At 41.1% G+C, this 19,658-nt stretch overlaps 1 protein-coding gene across 1 annotated transcript in view; it reads right to left on the minus strand.

Annotated features, from left to right (window-relative positions):
- LOC126470285 (putative inactive tyrosine-protein kinase Wsck) overlaps nucleotides 1-19,658 on the minus strand; it is a 158,904-nt gene that overhangs the window by 67,192 nt on the left and 72,054 nt on the right. The window contains exon 6 of the mRNA XM_050098036.1: nucleotides 4,899-5,071. Coding sequence (XP_049953993.1) covers nucleotides 4,899-5,071 — 173 coding nt within the window. The remainder of the gene's footprint in view (nucleotides 1-4,898; nucleotides 5,072-19,658) is intronic.

Genomic DNA, 19,658 nt, shown 5'->3' on the forward strand with positions numbered 1-19,658 from the left:
CATCAGGTTTATACTTAGACTGAATGGATTATAGTACATTATTTCTTGTAATGGACATCCACAATTATCAATGATCAGTTGTTCTCATGGATTATCCCAACAGCTGCAGAAATTTCCAAAACTGTCATATTGAATAAGAATAGATATGATCCTGAACAACAAATATGACACTTGTCTTTCATGGTTCAAGTTCACTTTCAATAGCTTGTCATCGCGAACAATTACATATTCAGTCTTACAAAAACATTTATTCTCTGTAATGTGCCTTGACACTTGTCACAATTAAATAGCATTTTAGGCCTTCTTCGGTAAACTAGTCAACAACAATTGAGTATCTAAAGTTCAGAAAAGGGTTAAGTGTTGGTTTGGGACACTTCTCTGTTTTCAGTCATATGGTGGCTACATGTCACATCACATAATAAATAGAAGGATAGTTTTTGTTGCAGAACACACAGAAATGGTGTGGAGGGGAGTTCTCGACGCAGCAGCCCAGGGATGTGGAGTCAACAAAGCACATTCGAAGGGAATGTGAGCCGACTGTGCTATGTATAGTGTCAAATATGTCTCGTCTTCATAAGATCAAGATGGTGATGCACTGGACTTGTTGAAGTTCGGCAGCAAATAAGATACTGGGTGGATTCTTTATATAGAGTGTTTCACATACAACCCAAGTGTAATGCCCAGTGTTGTGCAGGAACCAATACAGGGAAGGCAGGCTCTGATCACTGCATATGTTGAAGCCTGTCCCTCAAACTTTGGTTGGACTCTGTCAGGTGGTGCAATGATTGTAGCCAAACTAGGTGAGTTAGCAATACCTTGGTAAGGTGTACACAAAAATCAGCATGTCAGCAGCATCTGCTCACAAACTCGAGCTGGAACTTTGTGAAGTAACTTCTGTGCACCGAGCAAGGTGGCACAGTCATTAGCACACTGGACTCGCATTCGGGAGGACAATGGTTCAATCTCACGTCCGCCCATCCTGATTCAGGTTTTCTGTGATTTCCCTAAATCACTTCAGGCTCCTTTGAAAGAGTGTAGCCGACTACCTTCTCTGTCCTTCCTTAATCCACTGGGACCAATGACCTCACTGTTTGGCCCCTAACCCAAATCAATCAACCAACTTTAGTGCACTGACTGACCGATTGAGGAACTGTTGTTTGAAGTCAATACTGCAACCGACTATTGCAGTCCTTCTTTGATGAAGAATATGATCCTGAAGTGCTTTCTTTCTGGAGAAGCACAGCTGCATTTACCGGGATGTGTAAAACTGCAGAACAACTGACAGCTATACAGTCTTTCATGATGGAGTCCCCAGATAAAAAGATCTTGGTTTCCTCGCCTTGTAAAATTCAGATAAAATTCTGAGCTTTCAAAGATTGCATGTGCCATCATTGTCATGGGCTAAGTCCAACCGTCATAAAACTGGCGAGGCTGCGATTTCTATGCCCAGATGACAACACCCAATTGGCTGGACTATATCATAGTGATATTAAGGAAACTGCCTGTACTGAGGTGGTGCACTATCTCTGTAGGTTACAACTGCACTCACTATCCAGTGCCACTCGCAGTGGCATAGCTCACACTAGCTTTATTGAATGCGAGCTTCTGTGCATTGGTAAGTGCACAGCTAGTGTCTATACGACAGCTGTCTTTACATAGTATAACATCAATTACTTCCTTGATCACAGAGTCCCAATAGTTCAATGTGTGAAGAATTCTCATTTCTTAAGAAAACTCGTGTATGTATTTAGCACACTGTGCTCGACCACTGCAAATTTTTTGAGATTCCTGTATTTACAGTGACACTAATGCTCAACACAGTAATAGACAACAATCTGTATAAATTGGTCCACAGAATTTCAGCCACACTCGCAAGGAATAGTATAAATTCCTGGTACTCTCAGACAGAGACTATCTGTAACAGGTCACAATATCTCTTTACTTTTCCTGGGGGCCAGAAGACTGGTTCAGTTCCTTACCTATTTAGGACTTTACCAATCTTAATAGTTGTTGCATTGCAGAATGGAAGCCGCACTGTGTGTCGGTCCCCCTGGCTCATTCTACTGGTGTTTTGTCTCAGTTTCCTCAACAGTGTTCATGTAATTTCATGGACAGAATATTCGTTCCGAGCCGATGTAGTCCTTGTCCAAAATAGTCTTGGCTCTGTGTATTAAGGTGTTCAGCATAGTTCTCTTCTGAGCTTGATGGTAGAAGTTATGCCCATTGAGCTTATGTTCGTTCAAATAACACATCTAAGAAAGGCAACTTCCCATCCTTCTGCACCTCCACTGTAACCCTAATGTTTGGATATATACCAGTCATGTGGTTGATAAACTGCTGCAGTGACTCACTGCCATGCAGCTAGATTAAAACTGTATCATCAATGCATGTGAAGAAATAGGATGGATGTAAGCAAGCACTGTTTAATGCCCATTCTTCACAATCCTCCATGAAAAAAATAGCTCTGACTGGTGACAGTCGCAAATCCATGGCTGTTGCAACTGTCATTTCATAATAATTTCTGCACCACAAAATATCAGTGGTCATCAAGGCGTGTCAAAACAATTTCAAAATTTCTGGGGAAAAATGAGTGGCCAATAGTTTTAATGTGTCTTCCACTGGTAGCTTCATAGAAAGAGAGACCACACTGAGGAGGCAGACCACAACTTCATTTGGGACTATCCTCATCTGCTTTATGATATTTTAAAAAAACATTTGTGAGGTTTTAATATGATGTCCTATGATGTCCACTGTGACTGACTATAGGTACTAATAATTTAGTTAACTACTCTGCCAGTATGTGTGTAGGAGACACACAAATGGGCTCAGTGGTACACCATCTATACGTATTTTAGGCAGACCACATAACCTGTGTGACCTAGGTACTGTGACTTTAAGCTTTTTCCAAGTTCATCAGAGAGGCCACAGTTCTTTAATAGATCCCATGCCAGTGTGGTATCCCGTTTGAGAATCTGGTATGTTCTATCTTCCAGTAACAGATATCCACTTTCTTATGATAATCTGTAGCATTGAGGATAGCCGTAACTTAACCACGTACGTGTGTGTGTGGGAGGGGGGAGGGGGGAGGGGGAGGTTGGCATGAGCACACATGTATGTGCATGTGAATGTGCATACATGTACTCTAACTCCTAAAAGAATTCATTTGGAAGATACTGTAGTTTTCAATCTTGTTTATGTGTCTGGTGACAACTCAACGCCTTTATTATTCAGTAAGTTGTCACCTTTACTTCTAAAAGTAAGTTATGTGCACTCAAGAAGCACATGTCCATAACACTGTTTTCCTCGGAGAAGCTACCGCATCTGTATTGTGCTCAATACTACACCAGGGAACAGCAAAAGTGGTGTCTGGGATCAGAATTGGAATGTCAGTTTTCTCCCTCCTGTTTTCCCTTCTTCTGCAACTCAATGAGAAATCTTTCACTCAGTCTAGAAAGGTCCAAGACTCTTAAGCATACACTATTGTCATAAGAGTCATTTATACCACAGCTGCCATCCTGCTAGCATCCTAAGTAGCAACAAACACCAAATAGATGACTACTGTCAACATGGATTATGTGGCAACAGAGCAAATCACTCCTGCCTTCAGCAGCAGAACATCTTTGGAATTTGGCCGTAGTTGATCAGTTAATCGTGTGTTCACTGCATGGAAGGACTGTTCATTTGCGGAGTCATCTTTGGTTTTCTTCACGTCCTCTTGCTACTCTTCTTTGTGAGTTAAGATGACCAAGTTACAAGACACAAACTGTCAAATGAAGGTAGTATGTACGAGGTGTACTGATTTCTTTATCATTTTGGAGACCATCCCACAAAAGGAGAAATCTTGTCAGCACTGCAGATTGCACTAATGTGTCTTTCTTAAGTAAGCATTATGAACGGCCGTCTCATGTGTGTGTCAGGCAACACTGTTGACAGTACTGTTCAAAGGTGCAGTTTGGCAACTTCACTAGGCATGTGCAGGGAAGAGTTTTAGACGAGTGTGGGAAGTATGACAAAAAGGAAAATAGGAGAACAAATACAACCTCTGTGATGTGTGACAACTTGCAGTTAAGTATCTTCGGACTCCATAGCGAGTTATAAGGTTGTTCGTGACTGAGTGCACACCAGCACAGCAGTTGTTAAAGTGGAGTCTACAGATCTGGTTGGGCGCAAGCACTCGGTCAGGGGAAACATTCGAAAGCAAATCCAGAAGTGTACTGAATTTTTACGGTCGCATGTTGGAAGAATATTGAACAGTAATTCACAAGTAGGGAATTTTGTCCAAGATTGAAGCATTCATGAAAGTTCAGATCTAGTGACACGATCCTGTTTCTATAATTCAATAATATCTATTGACAAAGTGTATCACAAATTAATAGTGGCATGTGCCCATTGTGCTTAATGAACTTCAACCAACCAATCATCAAACATTACTAATGATGAAACAATCCATCACTGATGAGGTGAGGAGTAATTATTAGGGAAGTGAGCAACAAAGTGGAATCTCACAAGCTGCCACATTTGCTGATGCATTACTCCCATTAGCAAATTCCTATGTGCCTAGTGGCAATCCATAATGAACACTGAGTATATTTTAAGACCGAAAATTAAGGATGTGCATATATTTTCCATCACAGTCACAAGTTTTCCACACAACCTGTCCAGTAGAAAGGTACCAAAAGGAAAGATGCAAACAGAACAACACGTACTGTGTGTTAGTGAACTGAACATTGAGACCAAGAGAAGCGAATGATGAGCTAGAAAAGCTATTGCTACAGGAATAATACATCTAGATTTTAAGTTTGGAACTGAGCAATATGTCATCCTTCTTATGCTTCATGAGAGCAGATAACTTCACTGAAACATTTTATACTGGCAGACTACCTTGTGCCTTCACTCACCACTTCAATAATTGGTCCCTGGAGAGAGAGTTCCTGGTGATCCGGGGCTCTGCGTCGTCTACCCAAGCGCTGGCGTAACACAAAATACGCAGCCGTGGACAAGATTAAAAGGAATCCAAACACACCTATAGCTACAGACAGTGCCATGACGAGTCCTGAAGGGCTGTCGTCTCCTGAAACACAAATATTCACTGTCACTTCAGTATCATAACTATTGTGCCTTGAAATTTGCAGTTAAAGTACATCTTCCAGAATATCTAATGTAACTGCTGCATTCTGACACAACAGTAATTCAATATGCATTCAAATAAAATGTTGGCAGTTTCTATGAAAACGTGTATTTTTTCCCACCTTCTTCTTATTACAGGCTCTGATAGTTGCAGACTGAAACCATTAACATTGTTTCTGTTTCAACGAAGGAAATAGGTTTACAGTTTACTGTCCCACTGATGTATCTGTTTCATTCAGCTGTCAACTACCAGTGCAGTTGCTGTCATGAAAAAAGGCAGCTCAAGGTTGTCCACGTTCTCCCCTTACGTGTTACCCCATTTTTCCTGTGTTTTACCACTTCCATGTGGTTGGTTAAGCTTTGTGTCATGAAGTTTTTCTGCTTTACGGATAATTATAAATGATACTGAAGAGCACTGTACTATGCAAAGCATTGGTGATAGCCCACATCTTCTTAGCATATGCCAGGCTCAAATGGACATCAGATAACAAACTAAATATGTCATATCTAATGCCTTCCAGTTTTCAACAAACTTGGTCATGTCAAATAAGCCTGACAGAGCATTAACTTTGCTCAAGCACAAAAACTGATGGCAGAAGCATGTGAAGTCTCAGAAAGAACTGTGCAACATGTAACTTTTTCAGAGGATATAGGTGTGAGCACAGTCTTTGATTCACTATGAAAGGGATGTAAACAAGAAAGTAGACTTACTCAAATGAACAATTTTAATAAAGAAGTAGGCTGCAGGATTGTGTTAAAATTCTACAATAAATGAGAGTATCCTACACTCGATAAAGCCCGCGACAAACAACACAAAACAGTATGAGGACTCCAAAACGTAGATTCTTCACCTTCTAAAACACATCAGTTTTTAGTTAAGAAAATGTAAGGATGGGCACAAATGGAATGTTGTCACCTCAAGAACTACAAAGCAGACTATGCATTTACTGAATACAAAGGACAATAATCCTGTGATTTATGTGGATGAAACTTGGATTTCACAAAACCACACAAACAAATATAATTGGCATAACTCCAAAGGAGATAGTGGCCTGAAAGTACCTACAGGTCAAGGTGGTCAACTCACTGCTGCTCACGCTGCGGCCACAAATAATGGTTTTACTTCAAGAGCAAAACTTGTGTTTCGTAGCTGTAAGAGTTCTGCCAAATGTGATTATCATTCACAAATGAACGGCACGTTTTCAATAATTGGTTCATTAATCTGTTGTGCTCATTGGAAGAAAGGCTGCATTATTGTAATAGATAATGTAAGCTGCCAAACAACTATCTTCAAATTGGTGTGAAACAGACATTGTGGATCTGCTTAAGGAAAAAAAAAGTTCAGTTTTCACCCACTGAAACTGGGGTTGAGCTTTAATCCAAGCAAGAGATACGAGATGGGAAGGAGGTCTATAAAATGGAGCACACTGCAAAGGAAATGGGACATGATGTGTGACTTCTGCCATAGCACTGATAGTATAATCCTATTGAGCTGATATGGGTTCAAGCTAAATAAACTTTCAAGTTTGTCATTGTTGACTGCCTTACAAATCAAGCACTGGATAATGTTATGAAAGAAGATTGTGTCAAATGTGTAAAAGATCAGGATTTGGGGGGAGGGGGGGGGGGGGGGGGCAGCTATGCTACACAGTGTGTTAGGGATGCTGCATTGAAACCAATTTCAATATGACTCAGTGAGAACACTAACAGTGAACTTCAATCAGAATCACAGGATGAACAAATTTAAGTATGTATAAAATCTTAAACATCACTTAGTGTTTAACTGCTGTTAATTAGTCAAGCTACATGACTATGAGAATTTTTTTCCTTATAGTGTTTATTGTTCACAGTTTCTGCAAAGTTTTTTTAAGTCTAAAACTGAAGGATTCAAAAGCACTTATGGTAAACAGTCAACAAAGTGTTTGTAAAAGTCTCACTTCATACATCCTCTGAAGAATTACATTTTTTTTTTTTTTTTTTCGCGTTTATCCTTCTATGTTTCTGAGATACTGCAGTTTCCTGTACTCTTTCATATTTGTATATAATTGTTTTGGATGATAGGTGTGGCAACTGAAGAGTATTTAATATTTGCAAATATAATCTATTTGGGAGATAGCGAATATTTTCAGTCCTATTAAGACAAGCCCGTTGAAGCATGAACCCTGGCGGTGGATGTCAGTTACCATATGATACCATGCACAGAGTGTCTTGTAAATAAATTGCATTCACAGATGAGCCTATATAATAATGATGTATCACATGATACCAAAATTAATTTTATAGTTTTATTAACAACTTTCTCATTAGAAGTTTCTACCAGGTCAAACAGAATGTAAATTTGCCAGAGATGACATTTTTCATTACACAGACAAAGACATTTTTCAATATACAGGCAAAATATCTCACCTCTTAAGATGATTTAGTTTTTTATCTATAAATACTTCTAGGTTTTCAAGATCAAATATGTGCAGCATGTATTTACAAATTTTTATAGTGTTCAAGAGATGGAGGGCGGGTTACTCCACATAATATGGAACCTCATTATGTCTTGTGTATGAAGAACTATATCAATGTATTTCACAGTTGACTATACAATGAATTTTACTATTAACGACAGTGGCACCAGACAGTTCTCATTTTTTAATTTTTTTTTAACATCACAGTAAAAATGTTGCCATAGACGCAATTATATATAGGTTAAGATAGAGGGATATGATTGAATGATCAAAATCAATAGTTGATAAAGATTTATTTATCAAAGGTGCTTAGTGGTTCTGAAATACAACTTTTTCTGAAAGATTCAAATACAATGTTTTTTATGTGTGATTAGTAATAATTTAATATCTTGCACAGCAGTGGGAGGAAGCAGATAGGTCTATATCTTGGCTACTTAGTTACTTGTTTCATAGATCATATTCACAAAAAACATTACAGCACAGGATGCATCAACAGAACAAATACTGAAAACAATATTTATATGACAACATGCTAGCCATTACAAAGCTTTTCCTGCAAAAAAAGATTGATTATTTCAATTGGAGAATTCCTCTATGGTACAGAAGGAGATGTTGAAAACACTTCTGCTACCTGTCACACTTTTTATTCCCATAGACAGATTACCAAAGAGTTTTTTTAACTGCAGATATCACCCCTTTCTGTGCCTAAGTTTTATGTCTTGCCTGTCTCCTTTTTTGAGAAACAGGATAATAACTTTATTATTCCTGTTTTGAGCAGTTGCATTTCCAGGCAGACATTCAATACATAATTTTGTAACTTTTGTATGTTTTAGCTTCTCACCAGCTTTAACCAATCTTACTGAAATATCATTTCCAGGCACCTTTTCTTCCTTCATACCTGCAATGGCTTTGTGCAATACGTCTAGTAATACTTCCTCAATCTTATTATCTCCAGTAGTAACAACCTATGTTGCAGATTCCTCTCTTGAGCTACACCAACATTAAAATAAATCTTTGAATGCTTGTACAAGTTTCTCTAAGTTTCTCTCTGTTGTTAGGTACTGTCCTGTATACCTAACATAAGTTTGGATTTGTCTTTAATATTCTATTTTCAATTGTTTCCCTTACCTAATTTCCAGTGTACAAAGAACATTCAACAAGTAATGCACCATATTTTTTTTCTCGGCCAGTTTTGATTGAAAAATGCGGAATTTATTGTGGGACACTGTGGAATATTCTTGCTTCAACCTCTATAGTTTCACAGTCCTGATAGGTGCTAGCACTGTGTATAGCCCTCAAAATGGTGTCTGTAATGGACACATGTTCCAAGCAGAGAGCTGTCACCAAGTTTCTTTTAGTGGAAAACCAGAGCATTGCAAATATTCATATGCACTTGGAAAATTTTTAAAGATACCTGACAGTGAACAAAAGCATGGTGAGTTGTTGGGCGATGCATCTGTCATCAACGTAGCAATGTCATGCAAACCTGTCCGATCTCCGGCAAACCGGCCAGCCGTACATAGCTGTGACTCATGCAATGTTGGAACGTGTGGACACTCTTATTTGAGGTGATCAACAGATCAGAATCAAACACTTCACTGCACAACTGGACGTCTCTCTCTGTAGTGCTGACACACTCGTCCACCAACTGGTTTACTCAAAAATGTGTGACTGCTGGGTTTCTCGCTGTCTAACACGGGACCATAAAGAGCAACGAAGGATCATCTGTGCGGAGTTGACTGTGTGTTATGAAGCTGAGTGTTACAATTTTTTTCGAACCTTGTCACAGCCAATGAAACATGAGTTCATCACTTCAAATTGTAAACAAAACAGCAATCCATGGACCGACGCCATACCACCTCTCCTCCAAAGAAACAGTTCAAAGCCGCACCTTCAGTTGGTAAAGTCAAGGCGACAGTCTTTTAGGACTCTGAAGGTGTTTTTCTGTTTCAAAATTTTAAATATGACTGCAAATCAGCAACTGTATAAATCTGAAGAGGTTGAAAAAAATCAGCCAACCAGTTGCAAACCAAAGGTTTATTTAGCCCTTGACCTAGGTTTCGATCTTTCTAAAAATATTTTCTTCAGAAGGAGTGGGCCTTGTTGCATCACACGGTGGTAAATTACATTAGCTGAAGCCGAGCAGCTCTTGACATATATAATATTCATATATACAATTCAGCAGTAAGTTGTGCTTTAACAACGCCACTTTCCCCATACAATTTTCAGAAAGAAATTAATTCGATTAAGACTATTGCTATCAATAATGGTTATAAACAAGACATAGTCGACCAGATACTTAGCAACAGAAGGGCAAATAAAAAATTTTCAACATTAGGTGACAACAAACAAGATTAATGAAGAGGGAAATTGCAAGTTTATTTCAATACCATCTTTATGTAATGTGTCCTACAGGACTGGCCATCTTATGACTAGAAAATACAGTTGTAAAGTTACCTTCTCTATGAACAGCAGTTTGACGAAAAGTTTAGTACATACATTAAAAACTGAACAAGATCTTTTCATAAATTCAGGCGTCTATAAAATTGTCTGTAAAGATTGCCCTAGCTATTATATAGGGCAGGCCAGTAGAGCTATTAAAGCCAGATATAAGGAGCATCTGTTGTTTAAGAAAGGGGGAAATGTGCATAATTTTTCATTTGATGAACATTTACCTATTTCAGACCATTCTCCGAGGGAATTAGAAGAAACTGTACTTTTGTGTAAGGAAATAAAAGGCTGGAAATTGGATTTATTAGAAGAACTTGAAATTTATAAACATCTCACTAAGAGAGACGGTAACATTTTGAACGATCAGTTGCAACTCGCAAGTAAGCACTTCCTTGATGGATTTAAACTGCTGCTCGCGGTCATATAAAATACGGTTACCAATCTCCGCTAACATCGGTGAATGTGCCACTTTCCTCAAAATATTTCTTCTTCTACTGTTCAGCAACTGACATTTCATATCACTAGATTTTGTTTTTTTGTGGCCTTTTCAACGTATGTTCCTACAGTTGGTATTACAAAAACTTTTATTGGTACAGTTAAAAAGAAAGTTCTCATTTTTTACATTGTGATGTAACTTTACCCATTTTATCCTTTCCTCCACCCTTTTGTAGCAGAAGTAATTTTTGTAATAGAATTGTTATCTTCAGTGTACTAAATTTACGTGCAGTATCACTCTGGTACATAAATACACTCCTGGAAATTGAAATAAGAACACCATGAATTCATTGTCCCAGGAAGTGGAAACTTTATTGACACATTCCTGGGGTCAGATACATCACATGATCACACTGACAGAACCACAGGCACATAGACACAGGCAACAGAGCATGCACAATGTCGGCACTAGTACAGTGTATATCCACCTTCCGCAGCAATGCAGGCTGCTATTCTCCCATGGAGACGATCGTAGAGATGCTGGATGTAGTCCTGTGGAACGGCTTGCCATGCCATTTCCACCTGGCGCCTCAGTTGGACCAGCGTTCGTGCTGGACGTGCAGACCGCGTGAGACGATGCTTCATCCAGTCCCAAACATGCTCAATGGGGGACAGATCCGGAGATCTTGCTGGCCAGGGTAGTTGACTTACACCTTCTAGAGCACGTTGGGTGGCACGGGATACATGCGGACGTGCATTGTCCTGTTGGAACAGCAAGTTCCCTTGCCGGTCTAGGAATGGTAGAACGATGGGTTCGATGACGGTTTGGATGTACCGTGCACTATTCAGTGTCCCCTCGACGATCACCAGTGGTGTACGGCCAGTGTAGGAGATCGCTCCCCACACCATGATGCCGGGTGTTGGCCCTGTGTGCCTCGGTCATATGCAGTCCTGATTGTGGCGCTCACCTGCACGGCGCCAAACACGCATACGACCATCATTGGCACCAAGGCAGAAGCGACTCTCATCGCTGAAGACGACACGTCTCCATTCGTCCCTCCATTCACGCCTGTCGCGACACAACTGGAGGCGGGCTGCACGATGTTGGGGCGTGAGCGGAAGACGGCCTAACGGTGTGCGGGACCGTAGCCCAGCTTCATGGAGACGGTTGCGAATGGTCCTCGCCGGTACCCCAGGAGCAACAGTGTCCCTAATTTGCTGGGAAGTGGCGGTGCGGTCCCCTACGGCACTGCGTAGGATCCTACGGTCTTGGCGTGCATCCGTGCGTCGCTGCGGTCCGGTCCCAGGTCGACGGGCACGTGCACCTTCCGCCGACCACTGGCGACAACATCGATGTACTGTGGAGACCTCACGCCCCACGTGTTGAGCAATTCGGCGGTACGTCCACCCGGCCTCCCGCATGCCCACTATACGCCCTCGCTGCTCAAAGTCTGTCAACTGCACATACGGTTCGCGTCCACGCTGTCGCGGCATGCTACCAGTGTTAAAGACTGCGATGGAGCTCCGTATGCCACGGCAAACTGGCTGACACTGACGGCGGCGGTGCACAAATGCTGCGCAGCTAGCGCCATTCGACGGCCAACACCGCGGTTCCTGGTGTGTCCGCTGTGCCGTGCGTGTGATCATTGCTTGTACAGCCCTCTCGCAGGGTCCGGAGCAAGTATGGTGGGTCTGACACACCGGTGTCAATGTGTTCTTTTTTCCATTTCCAGGAGTGTATTTCACAGAAAATTTAATAAGTACCTCCAAAATTATTGCATTTATTACTGGCCTTCTATAAGAGATTGTCATATTGCTTCAATGTAAAATTATGTTACTTAATATCAGAAAGATGTGCATGTATATAGCTCCCACTGCTTTCCAATGTCCCTTTCCACTTAAGCTTCCATAGAGTTAAGCGGAAGTTTTTCTTTTTAGTGACATTATTTTAGCTCATATTTGCTTTTCTTTCCCCATGCATCTGTAACAGTGGTCCGTTGTAAATAAAACTCTAGCTTCTGCACACTGAATTTGTGCACAGTATTACTCTGTCAGCAAATGTATTAGAAATTTTATAAGTCATATATACCTGTAAATTTATTGCATTTTTAGTAGACTTGTGGAGGAAATCTCATTCTTGCTTTAATGTAAAATGCACACAAGCAAGGTATAGTTCTTACGTGCATGTATTTAGCGCCCTCTGCAGCCCAATTTTCCTGGTCTCTTGAGCATGTATCTTTTAACAGTTGGTCTTTGTCTCTGGGATGGTAAATACGAAAACGAAATCACACTACAGTCTAAATCACAAAAGAAGCCTTCTGTAAGGGAAAAATTCCAATTGGATTGCAAGGATTATATACACTCATGTATATTACTGCATCTATACACATTATACAACAGAACTGGAGTTATACTGAGTCAAAGCAAAGCAAAACGAGCAGGAAAACTAGGAGAGAACAAGCCGGAGCAAAACAGATGGGAACATACATAAGAAGTAAAAACCCTATCATCAGGAAAATGAAATTAACCAACACCTGCAGATGAAAAACAAGACTGAACGTGTCGGCGAAGAGGTCTCGATATTTAGGCAGTAGCAGGCATGTCCAAAAAGCCGTGGTCAAGTACTTCCTGAAGTCAATGTGATCTTCTCCCTCACCTTGTACAACATAATGAATTAAGTGTCCCAGCAACACAGTTTTTGACTGTTGAAAGAAGGAAGAGCCTGGGCAGAATATGATGTCCGTAGCATGTACAATCTCAGAAGATCGAATAAGCAGGGCCAATTGTCTCCTAATCCAAGACCAGTTTTCAATATGATCTCCACAAGTAAAACAGTGTTGTATTGTATCTCTAGAAGTACAACGACTGCATAAATCCATGATGCTACGCCCAATATGGGAAGCCGCTCGCTCGTTCGTTCGTTGGAATCAAGCTATTTACTACGTTATACCATTAGCATGCAAAATGCATTGGTAAATTCGGAAGACTGATATTGGACCAAACTGTTGTCCAGGCTGTTTGTGGCGATTCTCTTACAATGGGATTTGGGCAAGGGACTCCTTCCCAATGAGTCTTTGGGAATTTCATGGTGAGGACAGGTCTTCATGAAATGTCAGCCGCTAAACAACTCACCACAAGATAGAAGTCATGCAGGCGTTTTAACTTGTAATTTATGCAACCAACATCAATAGGGGGGTCAAGACCAGCAGAACAGACATAGAGAAATAAACAGGATGTGAATGTGTAAGTTTCCTGAGTTATCGTCAAAACAATATGTCGCATGTATAGCATTTGCGTCTTCCTTCGTATATCAGCCAGGCCCAACCCCCACAGGAATGGAGGCTTTGACACCACCGCACACCATACGTGAAAGATATGTCATTTCCATAAGGAACGATCAGACAACTGAAACTTCCTGGCAGATTAAAACTGTGTGCCGGACCGAGACTCAAACTCTGGACCTTTGCCTTCCGCGGGCAAGTGCTCTACCAACTGAGCTACCCAAGCACGACTCACGCCCCGTCCTCACAGCTTTACTTCTGCCAGTATCTCGTCTCCTACCTTCCAAACTTTACAGAAGCTCTCCTGCGAACCTTGCAGAATTAGCACTCCTGAAAGAAAGGATATTGCAGGGACATAGCTTAGCCACAGCCTGGGGGTTGTTTCCAGAATGAAATTTTCACTCTGCAGTGGAGTGTGTGCTGATATTAAACTTCCTGGCAGATTAAAACTGTGTGTCGGACCGAGACTCGAACTCGGGACCTTTGCCTTTCGCGGGCAAGTGCCCATGTCTCCGCAATATCCTTTCTTTCACGAATGCTAGTTCTACAAGGTTCGCACAAGAGCTTCTGTAAAGTCTGGACGGTAGGAGACGAGATATTGGCAGAAGTAAAGCTTTGAGGACGGGGCGTGAGTCGTGCTTGGGTAGCTCAGTTGGTAGAGCACTTGCCCGTGAAAGGCAAAGGTCCCGAGCTCGACTCTCTGTCCGGCACACAATTTTAATCTGCCAGGAAGTTTCATATCAGCACACACTCCGCTGCAGAGTGAAAATTTCATTCTCGACCAGACAACTGTTGTAGTTTCTTCACCATTGTTGAGGGAAGTGGATGAACTTGGGCTATGTAATAAGCTTTGCATAAGACATATGTATCCAGTATTCAGAGTTTGTGGAGCAGGGTAAGAGAACACCTTTCATGTTCTAGTATTGCTCCCTGAATTCTGTCCATACCAGACTTTCAGTTGAGTGTTGCCACTTGAGTGGAACGATCAATGATGATACTGAGAGATGTATGCTGATCCACTGCAGTAGCCAATGGAACAACCGTGTCTTCAAAACCTCACAAAGTAAGAAGGCTGCATTAACCTTCATTAAGTAATGCACTAGAACTCTGGCAATAATCATTGATTACAGCCTTCAGTTGAGGCATCTCCACAGGATTGCAGTGTAGAACCATCACGTCATCTGCATATGCACAAACAGCTATAGTCTCTCCGGAATGAGTCCAACCATTCAGCTGGGATGCCAGCATCCAAAGTAGGGGATACAGAAACAACACAAACAAGTCATTGACATTGGGCTTCCTTGAGGCATTCCCCCAATGGATATTTATCGGGGGGCATCAACTGGCCTTTAGCAACCACTGGAAATAACCGTGAGCAGATTTGAGAGACTCGCCGTGTACCAACAGTAAAGCCAACAGTCTCCAGAATTCGAAGCAAAAAGTCATGATTAACACGTTCAAATGCCTTATCAAAATCTAAAACAGCAAGGGCACAAGGTACATACATTACAGCAGCAACAGAAACCATGTCATGACACTTGACTATAGGAGTAAGAGGGGTACAACCAGGTATGCAGTTTGATGTTTTGCAACAACCATCTTCATTAGAGCCGGCATCCTACTATTAATCGCCCATGCCAAAGTCTTATAATCAAAGTTTAACAAAGTAATGGGGCGAAAGCCATTGTGGGCAGCCAGTCGAGGGTGTTTCGGGATTAAAACAGTTTTCCCCACTTTGAACAAGCTCAGCACTACTCTGCCCTGTAACACTTCATTCAAAAGGGACATACAGGTAGCACCCAACAGACACCAAAAATGCATGTAAAATTCCTTGGGAAATACATCCAGACCCAGGGACTTTTGAGAAGCTTATCCCACAATAATTTTATAAACTCATTATGTTCAGGTGTAACTGTCATGTCCAAGGTGCTGACTAGTGGATAGTAAAAGGTATCATTGGACACACTGATGTCACTGATGTTGACAGCATTGGTTTAAGACACGCACTATATCAGCTTGTGCCATTACAATGTGTCCACCATTTTTCATGAGAGAATGAATGATGGGTCTGACGCCGAAACAAATGATATAAGGAAGTCAGTTCTTCTGTCACCAATGAGTGTGGCTTGGATAGCAGTTTCAAACTTTCCAATTGTATCCTCTGCTAGGTTAAGAATTTTGTCTTTACATGCCTAAAATACGCATTCGGAGAGAGATGTGATCCACAACATCATAAAGTTCATGCAGGATGGAATAGTAAAATTCATTAGTTCCCCGAAAGTCCGGTGCTTTGCCAGCACAAAAAGGTATCAAAGCTTGCCTGAGCCTCAGTTTTGCCACCAGTCAAGGATGGAAGAGTACTTCCCAGTGAACCAAAAGTATGCTCCCACACAGCTCACACACATCATCAAGAGAGGGGTCAGCTAGGTGAGCGACATTTATCATCCACAAAGTGTGAAACAATTTGAGAGGTAGCCGTACAAGATTGAGAGTTGCAGTCACAGCACAGTGATCTGTAAAGGAAGCAGGGATGACTTCAACATTAAGAACACTATCACTTCGGCAGTCTGATAAGTAAAACCTATCTAATCTGCTACTATAAGTATCAGTAAAGTGGGTAAATGTAACTAACGTCAGGTATTTACATATCCAGATGTCTCTCAGGCATAAGGCATGGAACAATTCATGCAAGTCATGACAGACATTAAAATTTGGAGACTGATCTGCAGGGTGCAACACACAATTAAAATTACCACCCAACAGAATACTCGGAGGACTCTTAAGGAACAGGTAAACAATTTCACCTTTACAAAAACAGTGCCATGCAGGGCATATCAAAGAACCAAGGTAAGATTAAAAAGCTGACAACCAATGCAACTGCCAGAATCCAACACCTCAGCAATAGGAATGCCTTCATGAAAGGCAGTCCCCATTGAATATTCTGGTGCTATATTAAAGATCATACGAAAACGAGAAATGCCTAACTAAAACCTCCTGTCAGAATACTACGTCTGCACGTGAAGCATAAATGAATTGATTAGCTAAGCCAATCGCATTTCTGATCTTACGCAATTAACGTTTAAGAAAAAGAACATGTACATTTGGGTCATTGACCACAGTTATACAGGAATGTACGGAACAAACTGAACAGAATTATGTAGACAGTTGAGTCTACAGATTAATCAGACATTGAACCCCTGCCATCAGAATCTTTTTCCTTAGATTTCTTACGTGCCACCACATATCAGGTTGCATAAGCTGTTTCTGTCAGCTACGTGTCGTGGCGGCCTCTGCAGATGGAGGTGCGGGATGGGTCATAGGCACAGTATGTAATGCAGGTCCAGTCAATAAGGTGGAAGCATTCTGTGGAACCACCAATGCAACAGTTGATACTTTGTCACTAATTTTGCTCTCCTCTAGAGTTCCTGTAGACAACAAATTCAGGAAACGGTTGGTGACTGGAGACGAGGGGCAGGAGGACTTTGTAATGTCTTAGACTGTAATGGAAGACATAAAGACGAAGGGGGGACACCACTCCCTCTCCACATGAAGGTAGCTAAGAAGGAGCCACTTCACGAGCAGGAGGGATACTGGAGATAACTTCTTTGCCACTCACTATACCATGGGCGGGAGGTATTGTATCATCAAGAGGACCAGTGGACAAAATCGATGCAGAGGAAGGCACAGCCAAATCCTTCCCCTTGCCATCATGAGAGCGACAGCGCTTGTTTTCCAGTGTTGCACTTACTAACCTGGGGGCAAAAGTGTTCTGATGCTGTTGCAGAGGTAAAGGCAGAAATTGATTTACACGATTATCAGAACTGTTTTTTGTTCATTAGGATCTGAAGTAAAAGTAGGTCTGACTTCCGGAGGGCAAGAAACAAGATCAGCAACCGTTAATTCTCTTGATGCTGCATAATGACAGCTTTAATACCAACATTCTCCACAGGCAATTAGACCAAACATGTCACTCAAATTACACAGAAAGCAGGTTCCCTCTTGACCAGTGCAGGTGATACAAACACAGTAACCACATACTTGCAAATGTGATGGAATACTGCATTTGATATGCATTTCCATGGAATGAATTCCACTATAACACTGTAATCTGTGTTGAATAGACTAACGTTAATGATGAACATTTTCCACTTTACCGTAAGGAGTAGTCAATATGTCCTTTGGAAAGATGAACACTCAAACATTGGTATAGTCAATTTCAGCGTCTGTAAGTGACACCATACTAATGGAATTATCACAATGCTTGAACATGACTTGAGAACCGTGTCGTAACAGTAATTTTTCAATGTGAAAGGGATCCATAAATTTCACGTAAAACATGTACTCGTCTGAGTCAAAATAAGTGGTGTGTACTTGATGAGAGTTCACATGAATTGTATCTACAAGCCAGTCGTGGATTTCTAGAAACCTGGGCTGCACATGTTTGCACATTGTTTTTTCAACAGTACAGCTCACAGTACCTTTTCGTGCAATTCACAAGGAAACCATGATAGCCATAGTGGAGCAGCCGACGCCGCTGCAAGTAGACAAACAAAAACAAACAGTAAGGTGAAGTGGAGGCACTAGAACTCACTTGATGACCAGAACCACACTTAAGGAGGACAACTTCAGACAACCGACAATGCAGCAAATGAGATAAACAAGAACCTTCCCACTTGGCACTCAGACTGGAACGTTGGTTTTTTTGTGATGGTGGACATGTCAGATAAACACTATGGTAACTGATAAAAGTGATATTGTAAATAATTAAAAACTATGATAATTTTCTAGGTACCAGAACTGAATCTTAGGCTCGGTTTGTTCGGTCCCTTGTTCTTGTAAGGTGCATGAAATACTCCTCGAACAAGGCGCATGCTACAGAGCAGTGTAGATGAATCATCTGTATATTTTCAAATAGTTTTTCTCTGGAAACTGTTTCACAGAGCGCACACCATAATCCGAACATAAATGTGTCCTAGTCGTATCATATCCCCGTAGTGAAAATGGTTGCCATTGGCTGTTTATCTCTGTAGTCCATACTTCTCAATGAGACCTAATTTGAAGAGGTTAAAATGAAATTAACTAGGAAACGGTCAATGGTCCTTCTTATCATATTGAAATCTGTTCTGATTATTCTGGCTCTGGTTGTTAATGTCAGATCACTTTCAAATGCAATAATTCAGTTGCTGGAAATTGCATTGCTTCACAGACGTGTTTCTTCTGCCAAACACTGCATGTACAGTAGTGCCAAGCACAGTATCACCTAAGCTATGCAAGGCTTTGACAAAGCGTAGTTTCAAATACAGAAAGCACATAATAGCTTAAACATTTCATTTTACATTATACTGTCTACGCACCCTGGCTTCGCACGGGTGACACTAAGTATCTAGGGCGGAAAGCCTTGTCTGGTGTAGCAGAAATTTTGTTTATGGGCCATTGTGTAGAGCTATAATTAAAATTCAGAGAATAGTTTTAGGTAGCTGAATATCACTACTTTCGTAGAGCTCTCATGGCAATGATTGGACCTACGAGTTACCACACTGTCTTGTCCACCTGCAGTGCCTGTTCAGTGCAGACTACTTACTGCCTCAATGCACAAAAAATTCACAAAGCTTTGAGCCTTGCTGTTAGCAGTAGGTCTGTCATTCACCATCCAAAGGAAGATGGATAGAGAGCAAAAAATGCTATTGTGAAAGCGACATTATCAGTCCCTCATAGGGAGGCCCACCTTGCACTTGCTGCTGTAAATGTCAGCAGAATTCTGTAGTTTTTCAGAGGAGAGGTTTACACTGACGAAAGAGTTTTCTGTATTGCATCAACAGGAAAATTACTTGTTTACCTTCTAAAAGGTGCTAGATGTGATCCAAAATGTACTTAAAGTTGCCAAACAAGTGTCAGGGAACCAGGAAGA

The sequence above is a fragment of the Schistocerca serialis genome, chromosome 3 (assembly GCF_023864345.2).
Source record: "Schistocerca serialis cubense isolate TAMUIC-IGC-003099 chromosome 3, iqSchSeri2.2, whole genome shotgun sequence".
In the NCBI taxonomy this organism is placed as follows: domain Eukaryota; kingdom Metazoa; phylum Arthropoda; class Insecta; order Orthoptera; family Acrididae; genus Schistocerca; species Schistocerca serialis.